Source organism: Pogona vitticeps, chromosome 1, assembly GCF_051106095.1.
Source record: "Pogona vitticeps strain Pit_001003342236 chromosome 1, PviZW2.1, whole genome shotgun sequence".
Classification (NCBI taxonomy): domain Eukaryota; kingdom Metazoa; phylum Chordata; class Lepidosauria; order Squamata; family Agamidae; genus Pogona; species Pogona vitticeps.
The window spans coordinates 201,031,055-201,052,301 of record NC_135783.1 but is presented as its reverse complement, the minus strand read 5'-3'; the positions used below and the strand labels follow the sequence as shown (position 1 = coordinate 201,052,301).

At 43.0% G+C, this 21,247-nt stretch overlaps 1 protein-coding gene across 8 annotated transcripts in view; it reads right to left on the bottom strand.

Annotated features, from left to right (window-relative positions):
• Positions 1-16,168, bottom strand: part of GPR155 (G protein-coupled receptor 155) — a 48,585-nt gene extending 32,417 nt beyond the window's left edge. The window contains exons 1-3 of one of the 8 annotated variants that reach the window (XM_020805143.3): positions 16,007-16,168; positions 6,647-7,154; positions 573-972 (exon numbers count right to left, since the gene is read on the bottom strand). In XM_020805143.3, the coding sequence (XP_020660802.3) occupies positions 573-972; positions 6,647-7,112 (866 nt within the window). In that variant the 5' untranslated portion in view covers positions 7,113-7,154; positions 16,007-16,168. Of the gene's footprint in view, positions 1-572; positions 973-6,646; positions 7,155-12,978; positions 14,677-14,697; positions 15,013-15,200; positions 15,441-15,569; positions 15,969-16,006 lie in introns of those variants that run through there. The other 7 variants (XM_078394097.1, XM_020805146.3, XM_072980318.2 and 4 more) reach the window with 7 other exon arrangements.
• Between the last annotated feature and the right edge of the window lie 5,079 nt (positions 16,169-21,247).

Genomic DNA, 21,247 nt, shown 5'->3' with positions numbered 1-21,247 from the left:
TAGAACTATGAGTGCACATGCAGGCAGACCAAGCACTGAGATTTTTACAATGCATAATTCAGACTAATGGATTTATTTCAGTGAAAGCTTTTGTGTATTATAAAACCAACACAATTCTTTAAAAACACATTTAAGCTTTCCTTATTTTAATTAAACAACTTAATTACGTTAAAAAGTTGCCTTAATTTAATTAACTTTACTTAATTAATTGAATTCATTAATTCAGACTAGACTAGATCTAGTCTGGGTCAGATTTTTCTGAGAATTTACATTGTAACCCATAAAAGCACACAATGAAATACATCTGCTACCCTTCAAACTGGCACCAATGAATTTTACATAATTCAGATTAATTTGCAATTGTAGGAAACTGTCATCAAGATGGACCAATCAGAAAAAAAAAGCAACCCAAAATTGCAGTTAACTATTTTCTAATCCTAGGGAAAATAAATCTGCAGCAATTTTTTTTAAAAAAGGGTTTACTTCACATGACAGGAAAGTTTATGATTTAATCCCAATACTGGAAAAAGTCACATAAGCACAAAAACAGGATTTTAAAAAATTAGACTTACAGTTTAGCTGTGATGAGAAGAATCAGTGCAACAAATGTACCTCTTGTCAGTTTCTTGATCTGGCCTACCATTGTAAGACCCAGATAAAAAAGTGCTGAGCCAGAAAATGAACTGGCAAGTCCATCAAGAAAGTTTTCCAAATATTCAGGAATCTTTTGGTTAAGAATGAAATTTGCAGCAATTCCTATGAAGACCATAAATACAATTGGGTTCTGCAACACTCGAAGAAGCCCAAGTCCCACAATCTTCATTTTGCTGTGGGACAGATTCCGATTGTCTCTTGATTTCTGGATTTCACAAAAGATGAATCCCAAAGGGTTTAGCATCATGAGAGATATGGGTGCAACCAAGTATATGTACTGGAGATACTCTGGATATGTAGTTTGATACAAAGCTTCAACTGTGGGGTGGGGGAGGAAATGAGAAATATAAAAAACAGTAATTTATAAGGATTTAAAGCAAAATGTACATATTTAAGTCTTTCTCATATACAGTACATGCAATGTTTTAATTACAGATCCACATATCTTCCTCTGCTTCATCAACTGTTTATGCAGAAGAGTGCTCTGAGGCAAACAACCAACACTAGAACCTAAAGAATATACAGCCTTCATCCAGACATAACTACAAAAGGGAGATGCCTTCTACTGAGTCTCGCCATTGGCCCACTGAGCTCGGTACTGTCAGTTCTGACTGGCAGCATGTCCCCAGAGTTTTCAGGCAGGACTCAGTCTTGACACTGAAACTGCACATATTGTCATGACAAACATGTACTCTAACACTGAATCATGGCTCCTTCCCTGTTCTTTGTCCCATGACCTAGTCCTTTATGCTTGCACTGCCCACAGAACTGACTTTATGTCCTTCAGCCTAACAAAGCAAGCAGTGAGAACCACTGTCCCAATAAGTCTTTTACCCATCCCTCAAGTTAATGTTAACATTTAAACCAAAGGCAAGATAATAACTAGAGTGAAAAGAAGGAATAACAAATAAGACTGGAGAGACTAAAAGTGCTCTGTGAACAGCAGATCATTCCCAATGCTGCTACTGGCCCATAAAAGTTCTGTTCAACTCCAAAATGGAAGAGTTCCACACATGGAATATTTCCGCTAAGGGAAAGGAAGAAGGAAGGAACTTTCATCAAATCTCCCTTCTCCCTTCAGCCCCTTGTGGCCCCTGGGAAGAAACGCCAAAGGGTTTGGGGGCTCTTCACAGACACAGCAGCCACAACTGTCAGTCAAAGATGAAAAGAAAGGCAGCAGAAGCATGCACACTCCAAAGTCTGGTAGGAATTATGTCTTCTTTCAGAGTGCTTTGGATCCTACTGTAGTCATCATTATGAACAACTTATCTAACAGCCTCCTTCAGTTTCGTGTCCTGCAGCTGTTTTTGATCTACATCTCCTAGCATCCCTGGATATTGCTCTATGGTAGTCAAACACAGCTGATGGGCACTGGGTTAAGGAAGGCTGGTCTAGAGAATATGAAAATGGAATAATGCTTTGCACAGCCATATCAAGAAGTTCTATGACAATTATTTCATTAAGGAAATCATAGCTGATGTAAGTGGTTGGCTGCAAAACTGATATGATATTTTGTTATGAAATAAAAACAAATACTGGCTGAGATGCTGAGCTTGCTCTTACAGGCAGGAGCATCTCCTGGACAGAATTCCACACATGGGATGCTTCTACTAATGGAAAGGGGGGAGAAGAAACTTTCATTAAATCTCTTTTCTCCCTCTACTCCCTTGCTGCCCCTGGGAATAGACTCCAGAGGGCAGTCTCAGAAAGAGTTTAAAAGAGCTGTAGGGAGAAAAGGAATCTGCATAAACTGACACCCCCATTTCGGCTGGAAGAATTCTCTGCTAAATCTCAGGTCTACCCATGAATGGATGAGTTTTTCTGTCCAAAGAAGCCAAGTCACTTTATTTCTTTACATATGTACTTCAAACGCTCTTGAAAAAAAGAATGGCCTTTTCTATTCCACACTTTTTTTCTTCTATCAGACTAGTCTTCAAACAAGTTAGAGACTCCCACATTACTCAGATCCTAAAGATCCCATTCATTTGTTGGCAAATTTTATCAAACTAAAGTTCTTACTTGTTAGATCTGTCCACTTTTTCTCACTTAAATTATGTTCATGCAGTAATTTATTCAGCAATGAGCATGAAGTGACGTACAGTATTGTATTTATTGTGTCTCCATGGGCAATCCAAATAGGCACAGAGTGCTTTCTAACATCCCTGGCAGGTTACTGGCTCTTGAACATGCACATATGATCTGCCATTATTAAGCCCCACCCTACTCCACCGCACTCTAGGTTCAGAAACTTCATTACCCAGTGTTAGAAGATCTCAGAAAATGAGCACGTGATCTGCGCTATGGTTGCAGGGGGAGAACTGAATTAAGACAATCTGAAATGTTGCTGCAATCCCTCTGTGCCAAAATATTTTGAAGGACTGTTTTGGACTTATTGAAATGGCAAAGCAAAAGCGTGAATGACTGTAACATACAACAAAGAAACAGAAACACCTTTAACTAGTCAGGTAATGTACCACACCTGGTCTGCAGAATGCAGACTAGAAAGCTATCTCCCAATTACCAAAACCTTGTTCTACAAAGATGTTGCCTGAATGTTTTCCAAAATATGTCCCCTCATCCTTTGAAAATACAAATGGGGAGGGGCTGGGAATTAGCAAATATTGCCACTTGAAACCACAGTCAAAGAAAGATGAGGAGAATCAACTCATTTGAAATGTGGTACAGTATTGAAGATACCACAGACCATGAGAAAGGCAAACAAATGGGTGCTCAATCAATATGATAGGCAGAATGGAGACTATGACAGAATATAGGCACCAAAGCTCTACTGTCGGGTAAGACAACTCCCAACTAGAAAGCAAAAAACAGTAATTTCACAGTTTAAATGAGCAAGCTTCTGAATACTTGTCTATTATTTTTAATATATTAAAACATTTCCAACATCGCTTATTTTTTTAAACAAATTTATATTCTGCTTGTGTCTCCATTTTTACAACCAGCCACAGAATCCCCTTGTAACATGATTCTGATAAGCCTGTTTGGCCAAGAAGGAATTAAAAAGTTAACTAAAACTGAGCTGATTGCCTCCTGATTGATCAAAAGTTCAGACTGCCCCAGGGGTGGAGCTGATTTCTCCTTTTAAAACTTATGTGAGAAGATTGGTCTCAGAAATACAAAGAGAAAGTTTACTGAAGATACATAGCAAAAAGATTCATTTCTGGAAGCTTGCAATTCCATTACTTCTTTTAAAGCAAATCCTTTTTATAAAACTCTTTAAAGAAATCCGCTCCTTTCAGTCTGTTTTAGTAACCTTTTTGTATTGTACAGTATTATCAAAAATTGATAGGTTAAAGAATTCATGAGAAACACTACCAGCAAAAAGAGTTATTCCTTTTTTCTCTACCTTTCTTTGCAATATTATAGTTCTTATCTAGTGAATACTTCAGCTTTTGCACACTCAAAAGCTTCATTTTATTTGCACCCCTTCCATTCAGCATAATTAGAAGTACTCTCAATACTTCTTCGACCACAGATATATAAAATATACATTTAAAAAAGCTTAACTATGTCCTGCTAAGAAGCTTTTAATGGGAAAGTCAATAATCCACCTAGATTTGCTAAGTTTGTATTTTGTTCAGTATTATGCGAGAGACTGAACCTACTTCTCCTAATGGAAAATGGGAACTACAAAGGGAGGAATACCAGTAATATGAATCAGTGTAGATGTCACTGAATTGTTAAGATAATAAAAGCCAATATATTTAAAAAGAGGTTTTAATTTGATTTTTCTCAACATGGTGCCTGCAGGGTCATGCCCTAGGATGTGTGAGATTCTTGCAATCCTGGGACACCTCCTGAGTGTCAATGAAGACTATGAGGACATACGTAAAGGAAAGCAAATAGATACAGTACAGAGCAACAACAAGAGCACTCCAACTATGTTAGGTCTTATATAACATTTAAGAGTCAGAGTGATGTAGCAGACAGAGTGTTGGACTAAGACTGAAGAAACCTGGATTCAAATTCCTGCTGTGTCATGAAAACTCCCTGGGTGTGTGCAGCAATGGTAAACCACTTTTCAAACATCTCACAGATCTTGAAACTCATATTAAGGACACAGTAAATCAGAAGCACTTCGATGTAACAAATAAATGCTCCCACGGCATGCACAACTCACTGTCCCTACCCATTTCTAGAAGAATAGATTATGAAAATCTCTGAATCAATTCTGTATTTTTATGCACATTTTTATAAAGTCATCACAGACTAAATTCGCCTAGCACTTATTCACTCTACTGAAATGATTAATGATATTTTCTTTCCCTTGAGCTAGTTCTGAGACTTCTATTTGGTCACCATCCACACTCAAACAATAAACAAAGAGAATGATACATGATCATAAGTTTAGACAAATTCTTTGATAAGAGTGATAAATATTAAAGTTGGCAAATCCACTTTCTAGTACTGTACTGTTCTTCTCCAACTCCTACACAGAAACATTTATAAGACCTATCCAATATGTCCAGATCCTCTCAGCTACAACTATACTTTTACACAGTGTGTTAAAACAGGTCACAAAGGGGCACATAATTTAATTGTATCAAGGACAAAACCATTGGCCTTAACACACAAGGAGGAGTTGTCACACAAACCAGCAAGAGTACAAGTCCTTATGCCTACTTCAAACATGGCTTCTGCTAGGAGTAGAAAGCATAACTAGTCATATAATAATAACTTCTAGAGGCCACAGTTTCCCTTCATCAGCATCAATACCCTGAACATGGCAGGTAAAAGGTAAAGGTAAAGGCTCCCCTTGACAATTTTGTCCAGTCATGTCCAACTCTAGGCAGCGGTGCTCATCTCCGTTTCCAACCCATAGAGTTAGCGTTTGTCCACAGACAATCCTCTGTGGTCACGTGGCCAGCGTGACTAGACATGGAACGCCATTTACCTTCCCACCAAGGTGGTACCTATTTATCTACTCGCATTTTTGCATGTTTTCGAACCGCTAGGTTGGCGGGAGCTGGGACAAGCAACAGGGGCTCACTCCGTCACGTGGATTTGATCTTACGACTGCAGGTCTTCTGACCTTGCAGCATAGAGGCTTCAGTGGTTTAACCCACAGCGCCACCACGTCCCTATGAACATGGCAAGAAAGGGCATTAAATGACCTTTGCCATAGCCAGAGATTACAGTATCACAGTTGCAGAAGCCAAGTAGCTGAAGCCAAAGATCCCTTTGAACATTCAGGAAGTAACTTCTGCTGAAGCAGAGTTATTTCACACCAGTGGTACAGAACTCATCAAGAAAAAGGGAAAAATCCATGAATTTCTTTTGTTTACACAGAAGTTACAGCAGGCTAAGGGAAAAAATGTCCTAGTGGAAGTGTAACAATAGCTATAGGGCCTTCCCATTACGTCACTGAGTAATCTCTTATGTATGTTCAATGCATTCAGAGAGATAATCAGCTGGATCATCTTTTGACAACAAAGGTGCAAAATGCCTCTAGTGATGCCAAGAGGTTGTCAGACAGAATGAAAGCATAGCACTCACTAAACAATTTTGATACTTAACTTGTAAAATAGCATAAAGCAAGATAGCACATCCACATTTCAGTTTTCAGAAGACATTTAGGTACTCCCCCAACCAAGTCAAACACAGTAGAGCAGCAGTACCTGGATCTATTTATTTCTACAGATATACATATGCCATGCTACTTGTGATCAAGGAAGCAAGATACAGTATAGCCTAATGCAATTTTTTAAAAACAAAGTAGATGCAATAGTTCAATGGTTCCCATTAGCCTAGATCGCCAGGTGTTCTTGAACCTAAGCACCCAGAAGCCTTCACCTGTAGCTGTGCTGGTCAACATTTCTGGGAGTTACAGGCCAAGAACATCTGGGGACACAAGGTTGGAAAATACTGCATGTGTATTGTGTGTACATTACAAATGCAAATAGATGCCACACATTCCTAAGGCATAAAGTATTAGAGAACAAGATCAGGACAAATACATAAACTTGTGTCTTACCTATAGGATATCCCAGGGCGAAGTCATTGCTCTGAGTAGCAAAGATAGGAAATAGTCCAGCTTTACTAAACCGACTCTCTGGAGTGACTATAAAGAATGTTAAAATGCAGACTAAGAAGAACACTGAAGCTTTGGCAACGAGGATGCTATACAGGAAGGACCAATTCACATTGGAAAAGTTCAATATAACCATGTTTTTGAACAATAAAGCTGGGAGTGCAAAGCGGGAGACAAAGTTTCCAAGTCCTTTGGCCTGTGTTGATGTAATCACATTAACTCTTCCAGCTATGTACCCACAAAGGATAATGCCAAAGCACTGTAGCAATGCTGGGAAAAGCTTACTTATTGACATGGAAGGAGAACTGCTGGTTAAGTTCTGATGGGAGACAAAATTACTGAAAAGGAGACCAGACATATTTGCTGCAGAAGAGAGATTCCTGGTATTGATATGACTGAAAAAATCCATGCTTGTTCACCACATCGAAAACTCTAGCTCACGGATCATGATCTGTAAAACAAGAAAAGCAGTAGTATCAGCAAGCTATTTCAAGTTGAAGTCATTTCACTGGTTAATCTCAGTGTCCACTTCCAACAAGTCTAGCCAAGAACCAGTTTCACGTATCACTGGGTACTGAACATATGCACCAAGCAGCTCATCCATAACATTAATCTAGAACAGTGGTTCTCAACCTTTTTTGAGTTGCCTCCCCCCTCTATAATACCCAAGTTACCACTTCACTTTTAGAATTAGAGGTAACAAGGGGGCCCTGTGGAAGAGAATTAAAAATACCTGGAACACTTACAAATCAAAGTCTTAAAGCATCATAAAATATCTGCACTAAGGAAGTTATATTTGTTTATCTAAAATGTTGTACTGCGAAATCTCTTAAACCATAGCCCCCAACAGGCTCTTATTTGGGGAAAGCTCCACAATATATATATATAATGCATTCCTGACATTTCCACTTCCTCCCTTGATCCTTGCCCGCCCTGGCTAATCAAAGCAGCCAGGCCTATAACAACGGAATGGGCCACTGCAATAATCAATGGGTCTTTCCTTGAGGGCAGGTTACCAACTGCCCTCAAGGAGACACTCATTAGGCCTATTAGGAAGAAACCAATTTTGGCGGCGGACGAAATTGGCAACTACAGGCCCATCGCCAATGTTTCTTTCTTAAGCAAGGTGGTCGAGAGGGTGGTGGCCGACCAGCTTCAGGCGCATTTGGATGAAACGGATGCCCTGGATCCATTTCAGTCGGGCTTCAGGCCACGCCATGGTACAGAAACGGCATTGGTTGCCCTGTGCGATGACCTATTGAGGGAGGCCGACGGGCAAAGTCTCTCTGCTGGTCCTCCTCGGCATCTCAGCGGCCTTCGATACCATTGACCACGGAATCCTCCTGGGGAGGCTCTCCGAGTTGGGAATAGGTGGCCTGGCACTGGCCTGGCTCGGTTCCTTCTTGGGGGACTGCCCCCAGAGAGTACAGCTTGGGGAGCGTCTTTTGGCCCCGTGGAGTCTCAATTGTGGGGTTCCACAGGGGTCGATTATCTCCCCAATGCTGTTTAACATCTATATGAGGCCGCTGGGTGGGGTCATCAGGGGGTGTGGGGCCTCGTGTCATCAGTATGCTGATGACACTCAGCTCTACACCTCCTTTTCACCAACTGCAGGAGATGCCATTCTGTCCCTTCAGCGCTGCCTGGGGACTGTACTGCAATGGATGGAGGAGAACGGGCTGAGGCTGAACCTGGACAAGACGGAGGTACTGAGGGTGGGCGCCGCCACAGCTGGGGGATTGGGAAACTCCCTCTCTTTTGGGGGGGTGATCCTCCCTGCCAAGAATGCAGCTTGGGGATCCATCTGGACCCGGCACTCACTATGGAAACTCAGGTGTTGTCGGTGGCCCGTACCGCCTTTTTTCATCTTAGGCGGATAGCCCAGCTGCGGCCCTATCTCGATGTTCGGGCGCTCACTAGCTTGGTGCATGCGCTCGTAATCTCAATATTAGACCACTGTAACGCACTCTACGTGGGGCTGCCTTTGAGGCTGCTGCGGAAACTTCAGGTGGTGCAGAATGCGGCAGCCAGACTACTTAGTGGAATGAAAAAATACCAGCATATTTCTCCCACTCTGGCCGCATTGCATTGGCTGCCCATCCATTTCCGCATCGACTTCAAAGTGTTAATGCTTATGTACAAAGCCCTAAACGGTTTAGGGCCTCGATACCTGGCGGAACACCTACTTCCACCAAGATCTACCCGTGTCACTCGTGCGAGCCAGAAGGTGAGGCTGAGGAGCCTAACGCCGAGGGAGGCCCGGAAGGAAAAGACAAGAAATCGGGCCTTCTCGGCGGTGGCTCCTCGCCTCTGGAAAAACCTACCTCCTGAGCTTCGTGTGGCTCCCTCACTGGGTATCTTCAAAAATCAACTTAAAACATGCATGTTTCGGCAGGCCTTCCCTCCAATCAATCCCTGATGCCCTTTTCCCCTCTCTATTTGCCTCTTTTATTACGTCTATTTTATGTAATACTGTTTTATATATATTTATTGTTATATTTTATGTTGTTAGCCGCCTAGAGTGGTCTTAACCGGCAGGATATAAATAAATAAAAATAAAAATAAATATGCTAGCAATTGCTGTAATTATCACTGCAAATTTTGTTTCTTTTATATAAAGAGATATATCAGGAATATATAATTTTTCATGATTACCTTTTGACACTTCAATAAAGTTATGACACCACTTGAAAAAAATTTCATAAATTTTAGATTAGAATTTCTCAGAATGCTGAGTTCCAGGAGACTTACAAGGAATGATCTACAGTCAAAGTCAGTGGACATCGACAAAACCATGCAATGTGATTCAGAAAAGACAATATCCTAGTACTGGAACACATATAATATTTTGTCAGATAATAAATAAGGGAAGCACTCTGTATATACAGTACTAAAAAGAGCACCCTACATGTTTAGCCATGCCTACATGATCAAAGCAAATAAGATACTCAAGACATCTCCGCCACAGCAGCAGCAGGATCCTCCCATGTGGTATCAGATGAAGCATATAATTTCCATTACACACCTAGTTGTCTCACTGTTATTATTAAGTCTTTACTTCTCTCATCTTATCAAACCACTCTTGGCATGGGCAGCTCCTTACCAAGTGATCTTTCAGAGCTCCACAGTGCACCATAAAGTAAGGGTGCAATATGATTGCGTTTCCCCCAAACACCTGCCCTCCAAATGTGTTGGACTACTTACAACGATGCTCTAGCCAGGTGATCCTGTCATGCTGGATCAGAACCAAGGCCCAAACCTAACTTAATGCTAGAGCTGAAGCACAAACATAACAGAATTTCACTCCCTTCCTTCACTCACACAAGCTTTGGCACTGCTTACAAACCTGATTACGCTCTCATAATTTCACTAACAAAACCAATTCTGATAGCAAATGTCCTGAATTTCGACTGTGGGCTCCAGTTTAATACTACCACAGATGGGGGAGAAAGAAATGTAATAGTACAGTATAATGATAACACCTGTTTTTCTTAAGATCTCCATGAAAGCTATGCTCAAAATGTCAGAAGGAAGATTTGCTGATATGATAGAAGCCTTACAAAGGAAGGTGTACTGAGTTTAACTTAAAAAAACAAGAAGTAAAATTTCAGCAACAGGAAGTCAGTCATCTCATTTTAGGCTTCTGTATTGAGAGTAATGACTAGTTTCTTAAAATGAAAAAAGAAGTGTATCATAGCTGAGAAACTTCTTGTTTTCCCAGACAAAACAAAAACAGGGCCAGAGAGAGGGTAACTATGACATAACCGCCTAGAGTGGTCACAATTGACTAGATAGGCGGGGTATAAATGAAATAAATAAATAAATAAATAAATAAATAAATAAATAAATAAATAAATAAATAAACCAAATGAAATTTAGGTGTTACTTTTTCATGTTTTATAATCCTTTTGAGTTTTTACAGAATTCTATAGTTTCTTCATCTTCATCAGCAACTTCGGGATATGTTTGTATGACGTTGCTGTCTATGTATTTTCCATTTATTTTGATTAGCATTACATGGTCTGAATGAAGGTTGTAACAGCAATATCTTTGCCTTTTGTTACTAGGATTGCAAATCCATAACAAACTACATCACTGCTGCCTGAATAAAACATGTCCAATACTTCTATTTGGGCTGGATCTGTCCAACAAAATTCATGATAATTCACTTACTCAAAATTCATTTAAATATCTCTATATCCCTTTCATTTCTTTTACTGTACTGCAAATTTTCCTGCTTCATAAATTGTACATTCCAAAATTTTCAACCCAGAGATTCCTAGCACCCTTTCATCTTCAGAAAGGATCACAGACTGAGGGGCTTCCTACATTTCTATCTAGCCATTTCAAAAGCTCTTGGAAAATATAACATGGTGGTGTTCTGTCACCTGCCACATAACAGAGCTAAAGCTGACTGTGATGACTTGGCTACCACACCTGCAGTTTTCTACACCAAAACCCAACTTTTGCCCTTTGTTTTTGGCCTCTGGTTTGTACTGACCCTACTGCTACTCAGTGTAAAGCACTACTTGTTAGATGATCCATATTCCAGACCAGAGACTGACAAGCAAAGATATCTTATTCGGGGGGGGGGGAATACTGCAAAATAGTACAGCTTACCCTTTTCAAACATTTCCTTACCCCTTGGCTTGAGGCAAACCTAGCAATGTGACAAATTTCCCATTATTGACTACCAACTGTGAGTACATAGGTCTCCAAAGTGGAAACAGAAGCTCTCACTACAGAGAAAGGTCAACATCTGCTACTGGGGTAAGAAACCAGGTTATGTTTTGGACAAGATGTATATATAACCCCCTCCAAATTTTAACCCTTTTAACGATTTGTGAGGTACGCTTCCCTGAGAGAGCACAACTAACTATAAGTACCAAGACTCATGGAGGCTCTGAAGATAATCTTTTGCAGTTCAAGGCAAACACATACAATATCCAACAATTCAAGAACAGGCAACTTGTTTCCCTCTAGATCAGGGGTCTCCAAAGTACAGCCTGCAGGCCACAGCCGGCCTGCCTTGCCTTTTTATCCAGCCCATGTGTGTGCATGTACGTATGTGCATGCACATACGCACGTTCTTTGGCCCTTGAAAATGTAGAAAATATATTATGTGACCCTCATGGTGATAGGTTTAGAGACCTTTGTTCTACATGTTTTGAATGACAACATCCATCAATTCTAGCCAGTGTTTCCAAAGAAGAGGGATTATCACAAATTCCAACCTGAGCCCCTTACAATACAGAGTTCCCCAACCACAGCAAATGCACAAACATGTTTCCTAACTAGACTAATGAGACCTGTAGTCCAATAGATCTGTAAAGTATTAAACTGAAAGAGTATAAATAATTAATTTCACAGTAGGCCTTGTTTAACTTTGCTATTCTTGGCCTTGATCAATATCAAACCTATTGATCATTTCTCATATTATTTCAATGCTAATAGCATGAAATTGACTTTGATAACTGATACATAGTTTGACAGATTAGCTGTCAAACCCTTATTGAATCATTTTGAATCCTTCTTCTTGCATAATTAAGGAAAAATTCATGCTGATTACTTCATCATTTGACGGTAGGCTGCACTCAACTAGGCAGACATGACAACCATGTCTGCCTAGTTGAGTTCTTCTGGATGAAACCAATGCCCTGGATCCATTCCAGTCTGGCTTCAGGCCACACCATGGCACGGAAACAACACTGGTTGCCCTGTTTGATGACCTGCTGAGGAAGGCCGACAGGGGCAAAAGGTCTCTGCTGGTCCTTCTCGATATTTCAGCCACCTTTGATACCGTCGACCACGGTATCCTCCTGGGGAGGCTCTCCGAGTTGGGAATTGGTGGCCTGGCCTTGGCCTGGCTCCGTTCCTTCTTGGAGGACCGTCCCCAGGGACAGCAGATTGGAGAAAGTTTCTCGGCCCCATGGAGCTTCAATTGTAGGGTCCTGCAAGGCTCAATTATCTCTACAATGCTGTTTAACATCTATATGAGGCTGCTGGGAGAGGTCATCATGATACTCAGCTCTACATTTCCTTTTTTCCAACAACAGTGGATGCTGTTTGGTCCCTTGAGCGCTGTCTGGGGGCTGTTCAGCAATGGATGCAGGAGAACGGACTGAGGTTGAATCCGGACAAGATGGAAGTCCTTCAGGTGGGCACCTCAGACATCAGTGGTCTGGGAAACTCCCTCTATTTTTGGGGGTGTGTGTGACTTTTACCACCAAGAGTGAGGTTTGCAGCTTGGGTATACATCTGGACCTGGTGCTCACCATGAAGTCCCAGGTGTCGTCAATGGTCCGTTCCATACATTTCCACCTTCGGCAGATTGCCCAGCTGCATCCCTATCTTGATGTGGGGGCACTCACCACTTTGGTCCATGTGCTTGTAGTCTTAAGATTAGACTACTATAATGTGCTCTACGTGGGGCTGCCTTTGAGATTGATGTGAAAACTTCAGATGGCACAAAATGCTGCAGCCAGACTTCTAACTGGGGTGAAGAGGCACCAATATATTTCCCTCACGCTGGCCGCCTTGCATAGGTTGCCCATTCATTTCCACGTTTCAAAGTTCTTACGATTACTTATAAAAGCCCTGCCTAAACGGTTTAGGACCTCGATATCTGGCACAGCACCTTCTCCCACCCAGTTCTGCCAGAGACACTCGTTCTAGCCAGGAGGGGCAATTGAAGGGCCTAATACTGAGGGAGGCCCGGAAGGAAAGAAAGAGGAACCGGGACTTCTCAGCAGTGGCCCCTCGCCTCTGGAAAAACTTGCCCGTAGAGATCCGCCTGGCTCCCTCTCTGGGTGTCTTTAGAAGTAAACTTAAGACATGGCTATTTAGGCAGGCTTTCCCTCCTGCTGTATTTTAATATTTACATTTTTACATTTTAGATTTTTGCATGCTTATTGGTTCTATTGTTTTTACATTTGACTGTCTAGAGGGGCGGGGTATAAATCTAATAAAATAAATAAATATATAACCATCCTAGAGTAATTTGCCTCTTACTGCAACCATATATTGCTAGTAAGCCAGATTGTGGCCTATTATCTAACTTCAGTGGTCTTGTTGAATCAACAAACAGTGGTGATGATAAATCATGGACCATCTTATTGAAACATACATCAAAACTAAGTTTAATTTTGTTAGCAAAACTAAATAGCAGAATTCTGTAAATACTTAGTTTTAAGGCAAGTTAGGGCATTTTTGCTATGAATCATATGGGTTTCAACCTGCAAGAGCAAAAAAAAAAACCAATTAGCCGAGAAAAAGGTATCCTCTATTTATTTTTAAGGTAGTGCATGCACTGTCATAGGGAAGCATAATCTCAAAGTAAAGAACCCTCTGTCTTCTCATGAAAGTTGAGGGCATATTTCTTAAAACTGTCATTTGTAGTTTTGGTAAGAACTATGAGTCTGAACATACTTAAAACATTTTAAAGCTTAATCTAGCCAAATACTTCAAGTCTATTTATATTTATCTAGAGACAAAGTGTCCAGTTGATTTCAGTCGAGGGCTACTTCCAAATAAACAATGACAGAACTGAAAGAACTCAAAATAGATTCCTAAATCCTTTCAAAATCACTACAGTTTAAATAGTGTTGCATCAATTTAAATACCAATTAAAAGCACTTGATCTAACAGACTTTGTCTACTATCAGTTCTACATATAATTTCCTCTTATTTTAGAAACTAAAAAACCATAAAAATAGTTGAGAGCCAATGAGGGGCACTGTATGGTTTTGAAACAGGATTTGAAACGGGGAGCTAGGTTCAAATCCCACCTTGGCCATAAAAACTTACTGGAGTGCCTGGCAAGAGGAAACACTTCCTGAGCACCTCAAATGCCTCAAATCCCCTATCAGGATTGTCATAAAATGTGAGGAATATGACACTACATAATGCCAACGTCCAGACATTGTCACTCTATTGGAACTTATCTAAATACAGTACATAAGGAGCAAAATCTCCAGCAGCGCAGGGGCTAATACCTTATAAAAACGCCAGCGATCTTATCACCCTGTTCCGTAGTCAACTCGTGCGGATTAAAGAAAAGATAAGAACTTATGCAACCGTCTTCTAGCTGAAGCCGAAAAGAGACCCTTGACTTCACTTCTCGAGTCGGCAACGCGCAAGGGGGGGATGTGGAGGGAGGCAGAACATGCAAAACACACCCGGCCAGGGCTCGTGGGGGGTTTCAAACCGGAGTCACTCCGCCCACGCCAATCTGCAGCCGCCGCCTTTCCACCACCTCGCAAGGCCCCACTGCAGCCAATGGGATCCCGTTTGCAAAGGAGGGGAAGGTACTGGTGGCCAGTTTGAGTGGGCTTTCGCTCCCAAAGCGAGGCTTTCCGCTAAATCTGAAGGGAACAGAAATACAAGCGCCCAGGAAAGGTCACCCTCGGTGGCGGCGGCTCCCGTCTGAACCGGCGTACACGCAACCTTGTCGTGCCACACCAGCCCGTGCACGGCCGAAACCCCAACTGACGCCCACCTGTACCCGGGCAGAGGGCTCCGGAGGGATCTGGGCATCCCCCGAATCGTGGCACCGTCCCCAAGAGAGGCGTCCAAAGGAGGGCTCAGAAACAAGCGCCGTTTCCTCACGTGCCTTCCTTCTGGGGGTTGCTTCACGTGTGGAAGCCCCTTCCCCGGTCTCCAACGCTCCCTCGGCGCCCATTTCTTTGCAGAACAGCTGCCCAGGGGAAACCTGCCCCACGGGAGTGGGGGGGGGGAGAGAGGGAAAGGACCTCCCGCACCATCACCACCTCCACCTCTTCTGGGGCTTGCCCGCTCCGATGGTGCCCTGAGGCGGGCAGCGAGCGACGGGGAAGGAAGCAGGCGCCTCGTCCTGCTCGTGGTTTACCTGCCCTCGCCTTACGGGGGGCGCCGCAGCAGCAGCGGCGAGAGGGGAAACGGGGCTGACATCTCCGGCCCTCGGCGCCCAACGGGAGCAGCTCTCCTCGGCCTCCGGGGGCTGCTGTTGCTGCGTAGGAGCGCACCGCAGAGGCGGGACGGGACGGCCGAGCGGCGCCCGCCCCTCACGCCCGTGGCAGGCGGTGCCTCCTCAAAATGGCGGCGGCGGCTGGGAGACCGTGCTGTGGGGTGGGGGAGGGGGGCAAGAAGGCTTGGGTCTCGACCTATAGCGCCAGAAGCAGGGCTGAGGGAGCCGGGGCCTATCCAGCGAGGGGGCCCTCGCGGTCCTCTGCCGGCGACTGCCGCTAGGAAAGCACCCGCAGCTTTGCCTTTAGCTCTTCGTTTGGCCGCCCGTCTGTTTTTTCTTTTTAACAATAGCTCGGTTACCGCTGGGCAGTCCTTCGCACGTTGAGAACGTCGTCAGGTGCAGCTGACTCGCCCGTGAGAGGCAACAGGTTGCGTGCCTTCGTTTGAGAGTGCCGCTGGATTTTATATTGCTGCGAATCTAGCATGTATGCAGGTGTACTACATGCATGGATATATGTAACTGGTATACCGCCCCACTGCTCAGGGCGGTTTATATAAGACCAGGGACAGCCCCCCCACACACACACCCAAAAGACATGACGATGACTGACTCATAAAATGAAAAGCAAGGCCAAAAAGGTAGAGGGCGGAGGAGAGGCCTAAATTTAAAAATTAAAAGTTCACCACAGCGGGGGATTTGTCCTTAAAGGCCGTTTTATGAAGTTTTGTCTTTAATAATTTCTGGAAAGTCAGGAGGGAAGGAGCCCAGTGCACCTCAGATGGAAGTTTATTTCACAGAGTAGGGCCCACCACTGAGGCGACCTGATTTCTCATTGTTGTCTTTTTGGCCCTTTGGGGCATGCCACTCTTAACACTTGGTTTGGGAATAGCTTGTCAAAAGGGCAGCTGTTTTCTGAGGAGTATGTTCTAAGCAGGACCAAATATTGAGGTCCTAAATCATTAAGGGCTTTATAGGTCAGCATGTGTACCTTGAAGGGGTCACAGAAACTAAGAGGGAGCCAATGCAGGCAAGTCAAGATAGGGGCTCTGTGATCAAATTTATTAATCTCCCAAATTAGTCTAGCTGCTGTGTTTTGGTCCTGCTGGAGTTTCTGTACTGTTTTCAAAGACAGCCCTTCATAGAGAGTGTTGCAGTAGTCTTTTTTTGAGATTACCAATGCATGAATCAATATTAGACATTTCCTGTCCAGTGAGCAGGGTATTTGACAAATTTGTGGTACCTAGGCTTTTTATTAGCCCTTTGCCTCTCTCTTGTAGCCATTTCCCTCCACCCCCACTTTCCTGTAGTCTCCCTGCTCTTCTTCCTCAGGCCTTATGCAGAGAAAGTATTTGTTCCCTTTGTGCTTTTTTGGTGCTGGCTGAGTGGAAATCTCACCAGGATCTTGTCTCTTTAAGAGCACAATGGTTGAAATCCTGTTTTTTGGTGCAATTTCAGGTAAGCCCATTTGAATCAGCAGAACTCAAGGATAGCTTGTCCCCCCAATTCCCCCACTGATTCAATGAGCCTGTTCTCGTGCTATTTACTGTGCTAACCAACATAATTTTGGCCAATTTCTTTTGAAATTATGGTTCAAAAATATTTCAGAAAGCTTGAGGATGAGGTTTTATGTGATAGATTTCTCAGGAGATAGATAAGGTGGTCAGGCACTCCCATTTCTTTAAGAACTTGCCATAGTTTGTTGTGGTCCACACAGGCAAAGGCTTTTGCATAGTCAATGAAGTAGAAGTAGATGTTTTTCTGGAACTCTGTCTTTCTCCAAAATCCAGCACGTTAGCAATTTGGTCTCTAGTTCCTCTGCCTCTTCAAAATCCAGCTTTTACTTCTAGGAGTTCTCGGTCCACATACTGCTGAAGCCTACCTTGGAGGATTTTGAGCATAACCTTGCTAGTGTGTGAAATAAGTGCAATTGTACGGTAGTTGGAGCATTTTTTGGCACTGCTTTTCTTTGGGACTGGGATATAGACTGATCTTTTCCAGTCCTCTAGCCACTGCTGAGTTTTCCAAACTTGCTGGCATATTGAGTGTAGCACCTTAACAGTGTCATCTTTTAAGATTTTAAATAGTTCGACTGGAATGCCATCACCTCCACTGGCCTTGTTGTTAGCCAAGCTTTCTAAGGCTCACTTGACTTCACTCTCCAGGGTGTCTGGCTCCAGGTCAGCAACAACACTATCTGGCTTGTCTGGGACATCCAGATCTTTCTGGTATAATTCCTCTGTGTTTTCTTGCCACCTCTTCTTTATATCTTCTGCTTCTGTGAGGTCCCTACCACTTTTGTCCTTTATCATGTCCATCTTTGCACAAAATGTTCCTTTAATATCTCCAATTTTCTTGAACAGATCTCTGGTTTTTCCCTTTCTATTATTTTCCGCTATTTCTTTGCACTGTTCATTTAAGAAGACCATCTTGTCTCTCCTTGCTGTTCTTTGGAAATCTGCCTTCAATTTTCTGTAACTTTCCCTGTCTCCCTTGCATTTTGTTTCCCTTCTCTTCTCTGCTATTTGTAAGGCCTTGTTGGACAGTCACTTTGCTTTCTTGCATTTCCTTTTCTTTGGCATGTTTTTGTTGCTGCCTCCTGTACAATGTTACGAGCCTCCATCCATAGTTCTTCAGGCACTCGGTCCACCAAATTTAGTTCCTTAAATCTGGTGGATCCTAAATCCTCCGTTCTGTTAGAGAGATCGGAGAGATAAGCCTAATTGGATGCAGCTGGGGATTAGCCCCGGGCAATCAGCCAATCCGGGGCTTCTGAATGACTGCTTCCTCCAGAAATGACTGCAAACAAGCAGCAGGAGGGAAAGGAGCAAGCAAGGGAAGGAGGGAAGAAAGAAAGGTGTGAGAGACCTAGGACTTCATCAAGCTTGTTTAAATGTACAAAATGGAGGGAGGTGTGTGTGTGTGTGTGTGTGTGTGTGTGTGTGTGTGTGTGTGTGTGTGTGTGTCAGGCAAACAAAAGTGAAACTGAATTAAGGGGGAGGGTGGCTTTTTAAGGTGCTGTCTAGGTTTATCATCGCTTTCCTCCCAAGAGGCAGGCGTCTTTGAATTTTGTGGCTGCTGTCTCCATCTGCAGTGATCATGGAGCCCAAGAAAGTGAAATCTGTCACTGCCTCCATCTCTTCCCCTTCTATTTGCCAGGAGGTGATGGGACCAGTGGCCATGCTCTTCCTTTTTTTGATGTTGAGTTTCAGACCATTTTTTGCACTCTCCTCTTTCTTCCTCATTAAGAGGTTCTTTAATTCCTCCTCACTTTCTGCCATGCTTTTGCATAGTCAATGAAGCAGAAGTAGATGTTTTTCTGGAACTCTCTGGCTTTCTCCATAATACAGCGCATGTTAGCAATTTGGTCTCTAGTTCCTCTGCCCCTTCAAAATCCACCTTGTACTTGTGGGAGTTCTCGGTCCATGTACTGCTGAAGCCTGCCTTGGAGGATTTTGAGCATAACCTTGCTAGTGTGTGAAATGAGTGCAATTGTACAGTAGTTAGAGCATTCTTTGGCACTGCCCTTCTTTGGGATTGGGATGTAGACTGATCTTTTCCAATCTTCTGACCACTGCTGAGTTTTCCATTGATGATGATAAAAAAAGCACACTGGTCCTTTGATATTGGGCTGTGGCACCAGGGTGGGTGACATGACCTTTAGCCTGGTTTGTTCCTTTTTGCACACCACACATAGAATGATTAAAGTGGTAGGGAAACACACACACCCCAATTCTGCATTGGCTGTCTCTAGAAAGCATGTCATTGCTAGCACCACTCTGGCAGTGTAAAAGGTAAAAAAGTTCCCTGACCCCTGGGCTAGAGGTCAATGTATTGTCTAATAACTAGGCCAGTTAAATCACTCCCTAATTTTGCTGGTTATGCTCAACATCCTCCAAGGTAGGCTTCAGCAGTATGTGGACCGAGAACTCCCAAGTACATGCTAGATTTTGAAGGGGCAGAGGAACTCGAGACCAAATTGCTAACATGCGCTGGATTATGGAGAAAGCCAGAGAGTTCCAGAAAAACATCTGCTTCATTGACTATGCTAAAGCTTTTGACTGTGTGGACCACAGCAAACTATGACAAGTCCTTAAAGAAATAGGAGTGCCTGGCCACCTTATCTATCTACTGAGAAACCTATACATGGGACAGGAAGCAACAGTTAGAACTGGATATGGAACAACTGATTGGTCCAAAATTGGGAAAGGAATACGACAAGGCTGTATATTGTCCCCCGGCTTATTTAACTTATATGCAAAATACATCATGGGAAAGGCCAGACTGGAGGAATCCCATAACAGAATTAAGATTGCCAGAAGAAATATCAACAACCTTCGATATGCAGATGATACCACTCTGATGGCAGAAAGTGAGGAGGAATTAAGGAACCTTGTAATGAGGGTGAAAGACGGTCTGAAGCTCAACATAAAAAAACTAGGCTCATGGCCACTGGTCCCTTCACCTCCTGGCAAACAGAAGGGGAAGATATGGAGGCAGTGACAGATTTTACTTTCTTGGGCTCCATGATCACTGCAGATGAAGACAGCAGCCACGAAATTAAAAGACACCTGCTTCTTGGGAGGAAAGTGATGACAAACCTTGACAGCATCCTAAAAAGCAGAGACATCACCTTATCAACAAAAGTCCGAATAGTCAAAGCTATGGTTTTCCCTGTAGTGATATACCGAAGTGAGAGCTGGACCATAAAGAAAGCTGACCGCCGAAGAATTGATGCTTTTGAATTGTGGTGCTGGAGGAGGCTCTTGAGAGTCCCCTGGACTGCAAGGAGATCAAACCTATCAATTCTAAAGGAAATCAACCCTGAGTGTTCACTGGAAGGACAGATCCTGAAGCTGAGGCTCCAATACTTTGGCCATCTGATGAGAAGAGAAGCCTCCCTGGAAAATACCTTGATGTTGGGAAAGTGTGAAGGCAAGAGGAGAAGGGGACGACAGAGGATGAGATGGTTGGACATTGTCATCGAAGCTACTAGAATGAATTTGACGCAACTCCGGGAGGCAGTGGAAGATAGGAGGGTTTGGCGTGCTCTGGTCTATGGGGTCACGAAGAGTCGGAAACGACTAAACAACGACGACTGTTGAATCAGATAGAACCCTTATTTCTTTGACTAACTCCAGAGACCATGCCTCATTTTGAGTTACTATACCCTATTCTCCCAAATCAAAAAGCTTACAATTAGAGATGGGCATGAACTACCAGTTTGGCTGATGGCCACACAGCTGTTCAATGGTTTGGTGGATGCCCACTCAGAGGTAGCACCCCAGCCTAAGTTACCACAAATGTGAGAAAATGAATACAGCATTGTCTTTTGTGTCTGCCATTTAGCATTCACATGTAAAGTACTTTATATTTGCACTATTATATTAGTTATTTCCCAATATCACAGTCCCCCTATCCAAGGCTTTCTATAGTATTAGAAAGAGATGACCTTGTCATTGAGCAGATGTTGAGTTCCAGCAAATGGACAGCTATTTTATCTTCTGAGTTCATCACGAGCCATATTGGGGCTACCTGTGATTCAAGACATATGTACAGTATTGGTAATTCCGGTGTAGTTTTAAGTAAGAAATGCCATCTAG